Source organism: Microchirus variegatus (genome assembly GCF_963457635.1).
Source record: "Microchirus variegatus genome assembly, chromosome: 12".
In the NCBI taxonomy this organism is placed as follows: Eukaryota; Metazoa; Chordata; class Actinopteri; order Pleuronectiformes; family Soleidae; genus Microchirus; species Microchirus variegatus.
This window is the reverse complement of record NC_139813.1, coordinates 5,616,669-5,634,036: the sequence shown is the minus strand read 5'-3', so window position 1 is coordinate 5,634,036 and position 17,368 is coordinate 5,616,669. Positions and strand designations below refer to the sequence as shown.

Here is a 17,368-nt window from a genome sequence, read left to right as displayed (position 1 = left end):
TTAGGATAGATTGCTCATTAAACAAGGATCCATGTGTGCATTGAGTAATGAAATTAATTGACAAAGACAAAGGACCCTAATGTTAACACACTTTAACATCACACTTGCAGCTCGTTCTTACTAACCACAGTATGTCCTTGACACTGAAATAATTCATATTTAATTCAAAAAAATCACAGAATTATTGTCAAATGAACACAAAGGAAGTGCATTTAAAATGTGCTAAATAGCTTCATCTTTAATTTTATATATTCTCTCTCAGGGAGTATAGATGGAACTTCACTATATGCAGTTATTATAGATGAATAAAAAGAAAAACTAGACCCAGGACCAACTAAAGAGCCGTCAAGGCCTTTTAATGTTTGCAGAAAAAAGAAGACATTTCTTATGTGTGCTTGTATTATGATTATAATTATAATTATGGTGGAGCACTTCTGTTTTACTCACAGTTAATGGAAACAACTGCAGTCTCCTGTCTTTAAGACATGCACTGTGATGCCCACGTAAAAACGTCATTTCTTACAGTCCAGCGGCTTCCTGCGAGAGTATCAGCGCCTTCATCTTCTGTGCCCTCTCCTCTTCAAAATATGTATTTGTGACTCTCTTTCCTCTCGAGGGCAAAGTGTAAGATCTGTCTCCCGGTGCTTTTGGAATTGAACTTTTCTTAGGTCTGTGACCACACTAAATAGGCAAAAGTTTTTTAATACAGTCAGCCATAGTATTAATTAGCTCTAAATGTGTCCTTATCTGCCCAGGACTAATGCTCTCCTGTATATTTCACGGGCAAGCACTACAGACAGTCTCGACCAGGTGTTTAGCATCGCATTATACAAAAGTGCTGAAATATATTCAACTTTTAATGTGTTACTTTTGACTGCACAACTTCTATATATCTGTCTGTTCTGTCAATTGTTAGCTTGAATGAGCTCAGCCGAGTCTGTGAGTAGTTTGATTTTGCTCTTCAGACACAATCTTCCATAAAAAGTGTTGGGATTAACAATATATGATTGGTGAGGAATGTTTAATATGAATGATTAATCATTTTATGATAATTAATTTATTGAAATCATTCATTTCCTTATAAAATGAAGAAACAGGTGACCACTCCTCTCCAACAGAGGAGAACAACAGCTTCAGAATGAACCGTTACTTCACGACCTTTAAATGAGTCTCGTTTATCAGATATAAATTACCAGTTAATATGAAAAATATTAATTCTTATTAAATCTGAAAGGGAAGTTGTGAGGTCATACACTGGCTTCTTGCAATTACTCTTGTCGCGGGCATACAAACACAAAAGACAGAGAACAGTACTTTAGAAAAAAAAGATCCAAAATATATTAAAGGTCACATAGAGTGGTCTTGTTGCACATAACATTATATGTTTGTTATGGAGGTCTACTTACATACATTAACTTGTTTTTACGTTGTCGGCGGTGATCAGCTCCGCCTCTGTGGACGCTCGGTGCGCACTGTGAGCCGGCACAGAGCAGTGTTAGCTCGGCCTGTCCTGAGGACCAATCGCAGCTCTTGCTGTCTCCGTTGTCCCTTGACGAAGTGATGGACACTTAAAAAATATTTTGTGCAGCCGGAGACAAGAGAGAGGCTCTCTAGCGACGTAGAGGGGTCTCCTTACCCTACGTAAAGCACTTTACACAGGAGTATAAATTGGGCTTTAGTCGCCAATGATCAAAATTTAATCATGACTTGTTGCATAGAGATTGGGGGCTGTATCCACTACCCCTACTGTTTGTTAGCAGAAACCCAGCCTTACAAGCTGTTTTCAGAATCAGGAGGACTTATGAGAAACACAAATTGCTTCTTGGCACTATGCACACACCCCCGAGCCATGCACTGGCTATAAGATCAAGGCAGGGGGCCACACGAGTAAACAACAGACTGACTTTTTTTTTTTTTTTTTGCAAAAACACAGAAGCGTGCAAAACGGATACTGACCAGCATGGACATGGCTCCACGGCTTGTGTTCACCAGCTTTGTTGAAAGCACATGCTCATGGCCAGGAGAGAGAAATGTTAGCTGTGACTGTTTAACGGCAGTGAGGATAAAGCTGTAGACAATGGATAGATGATTGATGTAGTGATGTCATGAAAGTGATGTACTCACAAACTGTAGAAGCTCTGTAGTGGAAATAAGCAAAAAAAAAAAATAGATTTGCAAAATGTGTGTTTGAAGATGGTCATCATGGATGTTTAGAGTTTGGTAGCAAAAGCAATTTTGCACAAATCTGTTGCAGAATAGGCGTGTAGAGTTATATATTCAGCACAGTGTTGCTGTGGTGTCACAACAACGCGTGTTGATGTGGTGCAGAGTAAGGGACAAAATTAGAACTGCTGACAAATTAGCGATAGTTACATCATTTACTTGCAGAAGCCACATCTAGGAATGTTAAGGGGAATTCCCATTTTTTCTTACCTGGGCCCTATGAATCCAGGTGTGTGTGTGAAACTTACTTACAAAACATTTCATAGTTGGTCTATATGATCGCCTCTGACGGCAGCCACGATGGCAGGCAATGGCTGCTGTGTAATTTTACGGGGTCATCCTCAAAAGTTCTCTCCATAAAAATGCTTGTTTTCGCACATAACATTACCAAGGGTGTAGGCTTAGTTAAAAGACGGTGGGGACACTGTGCCGCTGTGTTGTCAGCACAGAACTTCTTTCCTTTGTGACTCGCAGCGATGTTTCTGCTCGGCTGTGATGCGTTCACGGATGCTGACATTGTGTACGTTTGCTCGAATGCAGTGAGAGGAGTGAGATGTTGGTAATGCTGCCAGACTCCAATACAATACAACTTACAATAACAACCCCAGCCATTTATTTCAAACAAGTACTTTTTATGGAGATAACTCAGGATGTTGCTGTTGCCCCGTCTGTCACAGCCTGTCCAGGCTACTGACCGAGACGATCTACTGGACCAAGGGTAAATTCCAATTCCTTGCTTAACCCTCAATCTCAAAAATGCGCACTCCCTCAATGGCAAGTGCTGTCCCAATTCTCAGAAAAATTCAGTTGAGGGGCAAGTTTAAGGGCTGTATCGCCCTCAATATTGAGATTTTCCGAGACCACCCTTGGGAGCAAGGGCTACCCAGAATGCATTGCGTGTTTTGACATAACAAAGATGGCGCCGAAAACAGCGAAACGAGTACGCTACAAATTAAGTATTTTCTTTGTTAATAGAGATATAAAAATGATGAAAACCATTGTATTATCTTAGTTTAGGCCCATATTATGGATTACTGACGTCATTGTTGCGTAACATTTTTTTTTTTTTTACGATCTTTTGTCAATAGCCGGCCGGTGCGGACAAGCGATCGTTTGCTATGGTTTACTTTCTCAATAAGCCGTGGTGTGTGGTAACTGTCAGCTGAATATGTCTGTGGTTGTGGTATTTGTATGAGTTTCATCTTATAACTAACTGACAACCTAATAACTTGACTGACAAACGGATCGTAATAAATAATCGCGACGTAAATGCGTTCTTCTTCTTCTTTTTTGGAGTTGACAGACTGGACGCAGCTTTCGCATTATTCTGCCCCCCACAGGCTGAAGATGTATCTGCATTTAAGGGGTGTCCCATTTCTAAGTGACAAAATAACCCTCAACACTCGGTTATGAGGGCCAGTTAAGATTAAGGGTTGAGCTTGAAGGTTAAGGTTGAGGGTTAAGATAGGAATTGGAATTGGCCCCAATTATGAAACTTAAGTACTATTCACATACACACCTGTTTATAACCATAGGGCCCAGGTCAAAAGATGCACAGATGTGTGATGTGGCTTGTTGAGCACTGCTAATGACCATCAAAGACACTTATTTGGACAGTTGGCTGCCAAAGTAGGAGTGTGAGAGTGAGTGATCCACTGAGGATGAGTGTTGCCAACTCCTTTAGTTTCATATGGGTTACTCTGTTGAGCCCATTGAATGGGAAGCCTTTGTTCAGTGAGAGGTTACCTCATGTCAGCGAGTGATGAGGCAGACATACTTACCACTGAGGTCGAATTTTAATACCAGGTCTTGTTTTCCACCATTACTCAAAAATAAAAAACAGGTCAGTATTTAACTTTGCAAAGGTTATAGGTTCCACTGACTTCTCGACTTTTATTTAGTCAAACACTGAACAGGCTTGGCTGTTGCAACAGACACACAGATGCATCACAGACTGAAGAAAAAACACGGAGCAGGTCTTTGATTAGCAGCCAACAGAGTGTGATTCACAGCTGGCTTGGAATGAAAAATAAACGACTCAATGCTACCCCTGAAAGCATCATTGATTTGTTAGTTTTCGAGCACCAAGTCGATGTGCCTATAGTCACTCTGTTGGCCTTGCTCTAAAAACAGGCTGCTCTTGCTGGTTGGTGTTTTTTTTTTTCAGTTCACTTCACTTAGGTTTTTATGTGTGAAATCATACGCGGTAAAGCATTTAATAACAAAAGAAGCATTAATATGATTAAAAAATAAAATGGATCTGTAATGAATGTGGAACATAGCAAATATTAATGAAGTGTTGTGCAGGCAGTGCTAACAGTCACACAGTTGGTTGGTAGGAGGATTAATGGACAGGTTCAGAGCAGCTATGGCTTGGCCTTTATTTGTTCCTGTATATCTTAAATAAATGTATTGGTTTTTGGGGTTTTTTTTTTCAAACAACTCAGACACTGAAAGGTTTTGTGAAGTTTTACATTCCATTTTCAAAGAAAGGATCTTTTTATTTGGAGCCTCCTGAAGCTGAAGGGCAGCTGCAATTGCTGTCTCAAATGGTTTAGTGGTAGAATTAAACGTGCCCCGTGTTTTTGGGAGTTGCCCCTCAGCTCCTGCAACCCTCAGAGGGAAGCACTACAGATAAGAGATGGAAGAATGGATAGATAAAGATGAAAGATAATTTTCTTGTGTGTTGATTACTTTTTCAGTAGCTGGTGTTGTGCCATAATAAACATATCTGCATGTAAAAATAGGAGACATATTTATGTTACATGCACAGTGAAATGAAATTCTTTTGGCGCGGATGCTTGTTATCGCACAACGGACACCTCCTGCAGCATCTTTACAGCCTGTTCTCATTCCAACAGCATCATATCGCGCTGCTCTGTCTTTGTCCCTCAGCATCACCTTACAGACGCACAAGGTATCCTTCTGCTTCTGCAAGTGACGCACCAGGCAGCACTTTTAGACGCTCAGATCAGAGTGTGAGCCAGCAGTGGATATATCCACTAAACCTGGATATATCCTAAACCTAACCTAACCTCAGTCCTTTCCTGGCCCCCAACCCAAACCTCAATCTCTGACTTTTATTTGACCTCTTCTCTGCTCTGAGTGTCAAACTATGCTGCTAGTGGGTTTACATTGGCGTCAATTGAATTCAACCAATCAATCAATCATTGCTCTTTGCTGCATCAAGATAATCGCACTAACATTGCACCTGACCACACCTCATACAAAGACCAACGCAACCTTGGGCTTTCCAACTCTCGGCTCACAAACCCCGATAAGGGATTTCAAGATGGCTGCCACCATCTCAACGCTGCTACTTTTACCATCAATAGCACTTCTGTCCTATTTGTTTCACAGTTAATCATAAGTCATACACATAGTACTGTTTAATTTGTAAATGTATACATGTTGCTATGCACAAAATACCATGTTCATCAGAGAGGGAGCTGGGCTTTGTAACCAGAAGGTTGCCAATCTGAATCCCCGCCAGGTCAAAAAGGCTGGTGTGCCCCTTATGTCGGGATCAGACTACACTAATGTAGGGCCAATTTTCATGCAGTTTGTAATTACTGAAGAGAAGAAGAGAGATTTGGCATCTGGGACGCTTCGCAACACCTCAACAAGGAGTCTAAAAAAATTACTAGTTTCCTGCCTCGTCTGACTTCTCCTACGACATGCTCCTGGACGTTGATCAATAGGATAACAGAGTGCTCTGACTCGGCGTAACATACAGACATAAACATGGCAAAGGTGGAATAGTGGCATTGAAAAACATTTCAGTTGAGCTTTGGCAAAAGTACCCGTACCTCTTTGACGTCTCCTCAAGGAACGACCACAGCAATAGTTAAATAGCAGAGTGAAATAGCAGAGGCTCTAAAGCAGCCCACCTCTCTGACGACCTATGAACTCGTGATCCACAGGTGCACTTCTTACACACTGAGAGTTTTGAACTACACATTGATTATCACTGGTTTAGAATCAGATAACGTTGCCTTTGACCAGTGTAATGATGTTACACACAGTTTCAGTCCACACTTTTAACTACGTAATCACATTTGAAGTCAGAATCCGTTTCCAAAAGCACAGTGTGCATCACAGACTTCACTGATGACAGTCTTTAATGGTTTTAAAGAAAATAGTCAAACAGTTTGAGGCCAAATCCTGTGGTTTTATTGAATCTGTAGGATGAACTCTGCATATAGAAGAGAAAAACTCTCTTCAGAAAATGGAGGAACCTTGGACGGCTGCTGTTTAAAAAACACACACACACTCGTCTGGGTGATTTAAATATACTGCACATATATTTCCCTCCCATTGTTTTCCTACAATTTTCTACATTGTAGTGTTTTTCATAGTCATTTGTATTCGGCACAATGACCTCTTTTTCATTCAGCTGCTGTTTTGTTTACTTGTTTGCCTTTGTTTTTTTTCATGCCCTCAAGATTGGGATCATCCCCGAGCAGATGTTTTGTTTTTTTCCCAAAAACACCAAAGACGGAACACTGACAGGACAATATGGAGACAAGGAGACATTAACTCTAGGACAGGACAGTGAATGAAAGTCTGGACAGGACACAGAAAAGAAAAGTGACACTTACTGTGTGTGTGTGTGTTTCTCTTCTTCTCTGTTGCTCAGGCTGGTACAACCGTCTGTACATCAACTTCACCCTGCGGCGTCACATCTTCTTCTTCCTGCTGCAGACCTACTTCCCCGCCACTCTCATGGTCATGCTGTCCTGGGTGTCCTTCTGGATCGACCGCAGGGCCGTTCCTGCCAGAGTGTCATTAGGTAAACTCCAGGAAAAAAATGGTTACATTTAAGGATAGTTCAACATTTTGGGAATTCAGCTTATATGTTGTGTTTCCGGCTCTGTGCTTACACATGTTTAGCATTTAAGTGTATTTATTTGCATTGTAATATCTCAGTATGAATGCATCTGCCTTGGCTCCGACCTGAGAGTGCCCCTGCGAACAGCTGATTATAATAATCCACACAAACAGCATTTTTTTGAGAACTCCCTTAAAGGGGCTATGTGTAAGAAATGTGTTAGGTCTTAAAATGACCATGATGTGTCATCAAAGATTAATAAAAACAGATTTTAATCTTTAAACTCAATTATTGGCTTCACTGAAAACAATGGTGCAGCCAATTTATTCCATTTAAATTTTATTATACAGGCTGCAGTCTCATTCATGGTCATGTTTGAACAATGATGAGAACCAAAATGCAGATTTAAGGGGGGGTAAAAACCAAAATGAAAGAAAATACAGAAGGCTCAAAACAATCCAGACGGGTAGGAAGAAGTCAAAAAGACAAAATACACAAACAGAAGCACCTCGAGACACAGGGAGTAGAAGTGGCTAGTAACAAGACTGCAACAAACTGAACTGAAACAAATAAATGAACCAACAAGACACTGGGGCACACAAAACTAAACACACAGGGAGGTGTGTTTAGTTTTGGTAAAGGTAAAAAAAAAAGGGAAGTGTCATGCTAGTTTATAAAAAGCAGGAAGCCATGAATATATTCAATTATCTGCTGCTGCTGCTGCTGTAGAGCCTCTACGTATGTACCGTTAATTTCTAAAATCAACCTTAGTGGACCAAAGTGCTGTATGGAGAAAAACAATGGAAGGATATTGAGAAAAGAATTGGACCCAGCATGGAGAGTAGACACATTTTCTCTATCCATCTCCGCCTGTTGCAGACAGTCAGACGGTCACACATCATATATGTCCGTATATCCCATTTAAAGTTTATGAATGGCTTTGTACAGACGACTGCACTGACACCTTGGAAACACATGAAGGATGCCCCATGCCTCCAGCTGAATGTGACAGCTTTATAAATTCATAGTATTAAGGTATAGCAAAGACAGGAGGAGGAGGGGAAGGAAATATTTAAAGGCTGCCAAAGGCTTGGTGTGTAGCAGCAAAAATACATCAATAAAATAAAAGAACAACAACAAAGAGATTGTAAGATAGTGTTGGGGGTAGGCTGCCTTTTGCCCGCGTCCCCCAAAGTCTCCTGAAACATCCCTCCTTATGAGAAGTATTCAGTGTGGAGCCTTGCCGCACTATACTTACATGCTTTATTAATTTTCGTCAGCATACAGCAGCTTCACTGGACCAGAAAAATGCAGCTCGACACTTAGCAAACTGTACAAATATAGTTTGAACTGGAACATCATCAAATTAAATGTATTTACCAAGCACATTAAAAAACTATAACGGTTGGTTAAAGGGACACTGTGCAGTATTTATGGGTTTATATGACCCCAAATCCACTTTTTTATACATATTATGTGCTCCTGCATTGTCTAGTCGCTGTATAATAGTTTATGTTTCATTTTCGTAGTGTTTCAAAAAGTCATGTAAAATAACATGGTCGCGGGCCGCTGTTGCATTGCCACGACGCAATGTTTCTACTGGAGCCTGTAAGGACAAACACGAGAACAAATCAAGCGTCGCTTTACTTGTAGCCGAAGTCCCGCCTCCTCTCTCTCCGCGTTGTCTGCTACGGCAGCGGTAGCTCGCCCTCTCCCTCACCTCACGAACCTCATCTGCTGACACGGAGAAAGACAACGAGGACGACATTTGACCGGCTGAGGATACCGTAGCGCTCATGGAAGGGAGGGGGTGAGCAGAGCAGCAGTTCGTTGTTGTAAATTTCAGCCTCTCCTCTAGATGTCACTATAAACTACTTTCTTCGCCTTTAAAGGTGCCATATGTAAGAATGTGGCCAAAAACAGTTACCACATTCAAATTCTAAATACCGAGGTCTTGTAGGTTTCGTATTCTGACGTAACTGGCAACCCGTGGTTGCTCGGCAGCTGAGACTCCACTGCCTGCAATGATTGGTAGACGGCGGTAGGTGGCGCCACATGCCAAAACATGATTTCAAAACATAAACATGATTTGCAGTCTGTAAAATATTTTTTTTTATGCGAATATTTTGGCTGTACTGTTATTGTTGGTGAGTTCAGTTTGTTTTATGAACATTATTCCTGAGTCTCTGTGACACATTAGGAGGATTTTATGGCCAGTTGCTTTAGGTTTATTACATAATGCACCTTTCAATATTGTTCCAAAGCTTTGGGGCAGATTTAAAAAGCATGAATACTCACCATCACAGTTGTATCTATTTTATAATGGAGATATTTACACACATAAAGATGTGTTTTTTGTGCCCTTTGTCCTTCAGAGAGATTAATGGTAGAGTGAGTTGTCTTCTAACTGGAGAGTCAGGGATTTGATCTCCAAATTCTTCTTGTCTATATGTCGATGTGTCCTGATGGGCAAGACCATTACTCCCAAGTTGCTCCTGACCACTGTGCTGAGCAGCATGTGAATGGGTATGAAAGATGTGTGACAGAAAAAGCTCTACTTATACTGTTGATGTGCTGTGCTGGATAGATGGCAAAACTATAATGAAGAATGAATACACACATTTACCATTTCACAAATACATTTGTGCACTGGACAAACACATACTAATGTTTCTCAATCCTGTATGATTCGAGTGAATGAGACGTTATCAGGCTTTTGCATGTTAGGTGTGATGGAGCAGGGGCGACATCTGAAGCATGCAGTGCAAGGGTCCCAGAGGACCAGGATTGAAAAACAATGGACAAATCTACCTCAAATTTCTCCCAAAATAACCATCCTTTACTATCATGCTAACATGAGGTTGTATTTATCTCTGTGCTTCAGGTATAACCACGGTGCTCACTATGTCAACTATCATCACTGGAGTCAACGCCTCCATGCCCAGAGTCTCCTACATCAAAGCTGTGGACATTTACCTCTGGGTCAGCTTTGTCTTTGTCTTCCTCTCTGTGCTTGAATACGCTGCAGTCAACTACCTGACCACAGTGAGAGACGGTAAAGAAAGGAAGCTCAGAGAAAAAGCAGCGGAACAGGTAGAGAGATCTTTTTCAGACCTTTCCAAATTGTTCTTTTAACTTTAAACTTAATTCTCGATTTCTTTCCCTTTTTTTTTTTTGCATAGTCCCAGAACCTGCCCTGCACCTGTGGTATGTCCCATGCCAGGACCATGATGCTGGATGGTACATACAGCGAGGCAGACACCAACAGTTTAGCAGGATATACCCGAGCCTCCATGATGGCAGAGGATGCATCGGAAAAACAGGAACGAATGGTGGTGCACCTCTCCCTGGACAGCGAGTCCACAGCTGGGACCAAGAAAAAGGGCATCCGCGGCTTCCGGATAATCCAGAACACCCACGCCATTGACACCTACTCTCGCATGATTTTCCCTGGTGCATACATCCTGTTCAACCTGATCTACTGGTGTGTGTACTGCTGAGTGTGTGCGAGGGGAAAAAGCTGCAAAATCATTTCATTAACACTGGAAAAAAAGAAAGCTGTTACTGACACTGCATGTTCAGGTGGTGGAGCGACTTTGGCCTCATGACTGAAAAACATCACAGGCTCGTGGATGTGAATTTCACCAACGAGTCACCACTGGACTGGACCACGTAAACATTCCCGTAAATAGTTGTATCATAAACTCATATGGATCCCAATGATATTACGACAACCTGGTGAGACCAGTTACACCAGTTTTGCTCTCAGAGTAACTTGTACAGAAATAAAAGTTTTAATTTAAAGACTGAAAAGGTAGCCACCACAACCCAGAGCTACAGCAACAGTGCTATCAACAGTGACTTGCATTCACTTGGTTTCTGGCAACAGAACGTATGACCTCCAGACAACCTCCAAAACTAATTCTCTGGACATGATGTCCATGTATGATGAGCCCAGCAGGAGATTCTTTTCAATCTCTAGTGGATCCTGGCTAAACTATGGTTCCTGCCATGTTCTACATCTTCTGGAGTGTCTCCTTGGATGTTCTCATATGAGCTCACTCAGTAATTATCCAGATGTAAACTAAAGAACTGGCAGATGCAGACCTGAAAAATGTCCACAGTGACTTCTTTGGACATTGGCATTCTAACAACCAGCCCTTTTGGGACACTCTGCTGAGAATCTCTTGACTTTGGTGCATGTTTGAAAGCAGCTTGTGTTGTGTCTGTTTTTTCCCCATTGATTCATCTATTTCTTGGTCTCCAACAGCTAAACACAATGTCTACAAGAGCAGAGTTTGCAGACCAGAAGCCCTAAGCTCTCAACTGTAAGAAACTGAAGCTGTAGCCCATTGATCATCTTTGGGTTTACTGTGACAAAGATTATTTATATAGTACTGTATATTACACATAGTCAAGTCTGTGGTTGATGAAGAAAACTGTGTTTGGAAGATTTTGCACAACTGAAGATCTTGTAAGTTAGAGCTGGCCCTAGTCTCAAAATAACCAGGCCCTACGTTCCATTTTTTGGCACCCTTGCCTTGGGGTACCAGAGTGAAATGGTACAGTAAGGTCAGGCTGGAGCTAGATTGGCTCCACCCACAACTGTCAACTAATTGACAGACTTTCCTGTTTTATTGACTGTCTTTCTCTTGCACGTCTGCTGTCTATTCTTATACAAAGCTTTATGTCTTGTTGAGACACAGCCACCAAACTGAGTAGGGAAAAAAAGCTGCTGGATGTCTTCCATTGTCATCTGTTATGTTGCTGCCGGTGTGAAGAGAAATTAACAATGACAAAGAATTCATTTTTAATTTCTCTTCACACCGGTACAGCATCTTGCTACGGATCTCAGTGATGCAGCAATCAGGCACAGCCCACACCCCCAAGGGTACTATTGTCAGTCAAAACACAAGCCTGACCCAGGGCTTACTCTACCAAACTGAACTGTACCACGATGGAAACACAGCATAAGTAGCTTTTTAGGGCTCCTGAGGCCACTAAGGGACCTACAAGGCTTTGGTCAGATTGCAAGCAAATCAGATCATTTCTGCCCAACTGTCCACATTTTTAATCGCAAACGATAAGTTAATTTTATTTGCGTCTTTAGACATCACCAACATATCTTTTGGTAATGACCTAGGCATACCCAGGTTTGTGATGTGTTTTTGAACCTCGCCACTAGTATATATTGCAGTGTTCTGTGATGAAATTACAGCTGGCTTCGCTGTACAGCGAGGGGTGCAATGTTTTGATGAATGAATACCTCCAGCACTTCTGAGGGAAAATCTGATTCCATGCCTTTTTTTTTGCTGCCCAGACTAAACTAACCATGATGAAATATGGATATGCAAAAAAAATATTTTTTTTGGCAGTCTGACGCAAGAGAACATAAAATATATCATCTAATAGAATTTTTTAAAAATTAAAATAGATCTTAACGGAGCTCCTTAAGTCCTGGAATGTTTTATTATTTATCTTGTACACTCAAGATAACAACTTTTGTGCACAACATATGGATCTTGTGCGCACCAGATATCATTATCTAATCATTAAAAAAATCGATATGGATTTTCCATATCGAGTCCTGCACCTTATTGAGTCAGGAGTTAAATCAACAGCTCATGCTATTGTAATGTATCCAGTGCATTTGTTTGTAACGTACTGTTAACAAATCCACAGCCTTTCTAACTGATATTATCTCCACAAATTACACTTGCAATTAAGTAAAGCAGAATTGTACACAATTCTTACCCTAATTTAATCACTTCTGAGTGATTGTGACGGTTAAATGGCTGCCCCTACCGCCTGTTGCCGGCAGCCCGGAGTCCTCAGAATGACGATGTCCTGCGAAGTCTTAGGTCTCACAAGAAACACAAATTGCTTCACGGCTCTACACACGCACACATCCCTTAGACAGGTACCGCTCTAAGATCAAGGCAGTGATAGCATCATTTTAGAATTAATCGAAAAAAGAAGCAGAGAAAAACTGCTGTCGAAGGAAGCAATGTGGCCACACACGAGAAAGCATTGGGCTGGCTTTTTTCAAATGGTGAGAATTAAAAAAACACAGAAGCATGCAAAACTGATGCCAACTGGCATGGACATGGCTCCACGGCTTGTGTTCTCTGGCTCCATTGAAAACAAATGCACATGGCCAGGAGAGAAGCGAGGGAGGAGAGTCAGCAGTGATGATACAATGGTAGATAATGGGTGGATGGATGTTTACGGTGGTGTCGTATAAATATGCACCTCCAAAACTGTAGGAGGAGCTCTGTAGAGTTACAGGCAAAAAACGTGACCAGACTTGCAAAGTTCCTCTTTAAACTCACTTAAGAGAACGGCTGTTTATACAGACATAAATGTAACTTATGCCCGCGGTCTACAAACTGCAGACATTAAATGCCTTTATTATGCAGACACATTTCCGTAAGATATCTTCTGTTTATCAGATCCATTTCTTCTGGGCACAAGACAAGATAAAAAAAAAAAAAAAAGTAATATCACTTTCTGGGACTTTAGGGGCAATGGCAAACATATAGAGATGCAGTGCCGTGCCAACAGCTTAAAAACAAATACTACTTGTTTAATCAAGCCTTGTTGGCCACCATCGGATGGTCGCATCACAATATTGGTGGTGAAAGGAATTCTGTTTAGGGCTTAAGGATTGGGTCAACTTTGTTGTCTGTCTGTCTGAAGCTGGGCTGTTAGATCTGAACCACAGTGAAAGTATGTCTCTCTGCCTCCATATCCCCAGAGAGACTACACCCTGCTCTGGAGCTGTCTGTTTCCGTTAACAGTCAAAATAATGAGAGCATATCATTTAGCCGCCGTTGTCTCTATAACCTTTGGAAGTGTCGGTGTCACATCACTGAATGTCTCGCGAGGCGGTAAGTGAGCTAAATACCAGGCTCTCTTTCCTGAACGGCACCACTCTGACTGCAGTGACAGCCTCTCCTAGTTCAAGTGACAAGGCAGTGCTGCTTCCCTGTATTTACTCTGTGACTCTTCAGCTGACATTCACTAGAATAAAAGCTACTGATGATAAAGCCAGCACTCAAACAGGATGCAGCTACTGATAGGCTTTATCACTCTTGCTGAGTGTCTATTTATTCATTCAGTTACTTTTCTTTTATATTTATTTATTGATTGATTGATTGATTTCGAGTGCAGCAAAAGATCCATGTGCCATTATACCTTGAGTTGGCAAGGATGCACAAAACAGAAGGACTGCTTGATGCATGCTGCACGATATACTTTGTATATAAAGAGAAGGATGTTTTTGAGATGTGGAAATCTTTACCGGTTATGTAAGCGACTTCAACCGCCTTAAGTGAACATTTCTTTTATACACCAACATGGTTCTAATGGCTGTATTTTCTTTTTTTTTCTTCATTGGTTTGTTTGAATAACATACGTGACTGCATAGTTTTGTCCTTTGTTGAGTTTTCACTTGTTTGAAAAAAAAAAGGCCGTGAAGTGTGTGTGTGGTGATTCAGCTTACTTATTTAAAAAAAAAAAAAAATGTCCACTTTTAAATGAAAACTTTTACTCACTTATTAACATCTTACCTTGCGGAGCATTAGGGCTCCACAAGGTGCACTGCAGGATTCCCATTAACCTCTTGCATCAATTATGAATTCAGCTTTAAATGAATTTCATGCTGGTGCATTTAAAGTACAGGGCTGCGACTGGAGGGTGTTTAACTTAATGCTTATAGCACAAAAACAGGGATTCGGTGAAACAGCACTAACACCTTTAAATTCCAGTTAACACTGGAGATGTGTTAATGGTTATGAAGTTATAAAGTTACAGCACACCTGCACAGCTGTGCCTATTTTACACCTGGTTATTGTAGAATCCCGCATATATATGGCTACTCCATCTTCTTTTATGGTCGACTGTGAGTGCACGCAACCCGACTTAAAGGGACATTTCAGGTTTTTGAAGTGCTGAATACACATGCTCGGGCAGTGGTAGCTCAGTGGTCGAGCAAGCTGTCTTTCAACTCGAAGGTTGTGGGTTTGATTCCTGTGAATGGGTATGGAAGATGAGTGATAGAAAATGCGCTGCACATAATGGCAACACTGTAGTGTAAAGCAGCTTTGAGTGGACTAGAAGACTAGAAAAGCGCTATATACAGTATATGGTTGACTAAATGGGTCCGAAGCAGATTCGTCCATGTTTTTTCCTTGGGGGTCCTGAACCATGTTTACCCACATAGGCTTTAGACATTTAATATTTATTTCACGTCCATTTAATAAAAATCTTAATAAAAGGCTCATCTATATACGTAATCTTGCCTATAACCTTGTAACCTTGGCTTTAATCTGGTAAAGCTGTTTAATGCTGTTCCATATTCTGTTCTGACTATGTGTCAGTGGCTCATTCAACTCCACTTCAAAAACCTGAAATATCACTTTATTGAAGTTAGTTTGTATAGCTGCTTTTGTGCACAGAGAGGACAAGGTTGTTGATAGTTTCATTTTAACATCAAGCTAAGGTCTGAGTTTAAAATCATAGTAAAAAAGTATTCAGTAACCACAATGGCTCCAATGCAGCAATAAACTGCAAAGATTAAATGTGATTCTACATTCTTTTTTTTCAAGGTGCATATCATTTTGGAATGGAAATGAGTCGTGTGTTCAAACCAATGAGTCGTGTTTGAATTCAGTGGGGGAAAAGAAAAACAAGCACGCTTACAAGTCCACCTACTTCCTAACTAATCTCACTTCTCTCTTCATCTTCAGAAAATGTTCAGAATGTAATGCTTTCAGAGCAAATTTCATAAATAAAGTATTTCTTTCATGCAACTGAGTGAGAAGATGTGATTCTGTTCATGCGCTGAAGATTAAGTGATGGTCTAAAGTTTCTGAGTAAGACAATGGCATAAAACTCCAAAGTCTTTAAATAACAGCAGCGGCTAAGAATTAAAGAACAGTAAAAAACAAATTTTCGATCTTCTTGTGTGACGCACATCCATCTTTCATGCAGAATTTAGAGGCATTCATTACACATCTAACCACCCCAATAAACAAGTCATTTCAGATGCCATCACTTCATAAAAATAAAGCTGTTCTGTGTTGCAACTAATGCCTCACTATCGTCTCTGATGTTTATAAATGTGTTTCCATCTGCTGTTATAATATGTCTGGCTGTGGTTTATACCCATTGGCAGCTCCCTGAAGAATGTGTCCCAAACATAAGTCTGTGCATGTGAAATGTTGTGTCTGCATAAATCAGTAAACATCCCTACATATGTCTTTGAACATTTAAAAAGAAAGATAATTTAAATCATTTTTGCAAATCTCTGTGCTCTGTGCAGATACAGTGCCTCTGGGTATTTTGGCTGGATTTGAACAGGAAGGAAAGGGATCTGATGTGCACTGAGCCTGACCCACATGTGGGTGGTTATTTTAAATCATTGCTCACGTATAATATAATCTGGGTTACAGAGGTAACGACCTTCATTTTAATGCCCTAAAATAGGCTCTCATCATCACAGGGAGTCAAGTCAGATGTAAGGTTATGTCACTGAAAGAGGATGAGCGATGACGACTTGATGGATTACATCACTGTTGCTTTGCCCCTGCCTCTTCTATGCTAAGCTAATGAAAGCACACTCTTTCATGTGAAGAAATGTGAAGGAAAAACAAGATGATTACCATATAATACATTTGAGATCCATCCTCTCTCATGTCTCACACACATTATCCATTGTTACTAACAAACTACATGAGCTAATTACTATAGAAAAAATGTTGCATTGCCATAATGGTCCTCCATTCCAAACGTGTAAAAAGATCCGCTCTCAGCCTCGTCTCAGACTTCCTGCTCCGTCAGTGGAGGCGGGACTTCCGCTATAAGTAAAGCAACACTTGATTTGTTCTCTCTGGTTTTTCCTTACAGGCTCCAGTAGAAACATGGCGTCTCGCTGCTAACAGTGGCAATACAACAGGGGCCTGTGACCATGTTATTTTACATGCCTTTTGGAAACACTACGAAAACAAAAACTATTATACAGCGACTAGACAACGCAGGAGCACATAATATGTATAAAAAAGTGGATTTTGGGTTATATAAACCCATAAATACTACACAGTGTCCCATTAACTCTTTCAAAGCGATTGATATACAATTACCGTATTGTGATGTGCCTTCACAACATCTGTGTTTTCGATCACGTATACACAGAACTGGGGGAGTGGTTCAGGCTGGTTGGCTGGCAATTGACATGGGTGACAAAAAAAAAAAAGAAGAGAGAAGTTGGACATAAAATCTGAGCTGAAAAAGCAACATTTAAAAGAGTTAATT

The 17,368-nt window shown here is 40.8% G+C and overlaps 1 protein-coding gene across 1 annotated transcript in view; it reads left to right on the top strand.

Moving 5' to 3' along the window:
- The window catches only part of LOC310935175 (gamma-aminobutyric acid receptor subunit rho-2-like), a gene marked incomplete at both ends in the record, with an annotated part of 40,616 nt that extends 30,062 nt beyond the window's left edge, over positions 1 to 10,554 (top strand). The window contains 3 exons of the mRNA XM_083899019.1: positions 6,863 to 7,015; positions 9,939 to 10,147; positions 10,237 to 10,554. Coding sequence (XP_083755145.1) covers positions 6,863 to 7,015; positions 9,939 to 10,147; positions 10,237 to 10,554 — 680 coding nt within the window. The remainder of the gene's footprint in view (positions 1 to 6,862; positions 7,016 to 9,938; positions 10,148 to 10,236) is intronic.
- Positions 10,555 to 17,368: the final 6,814 nt, after the last annotated feature.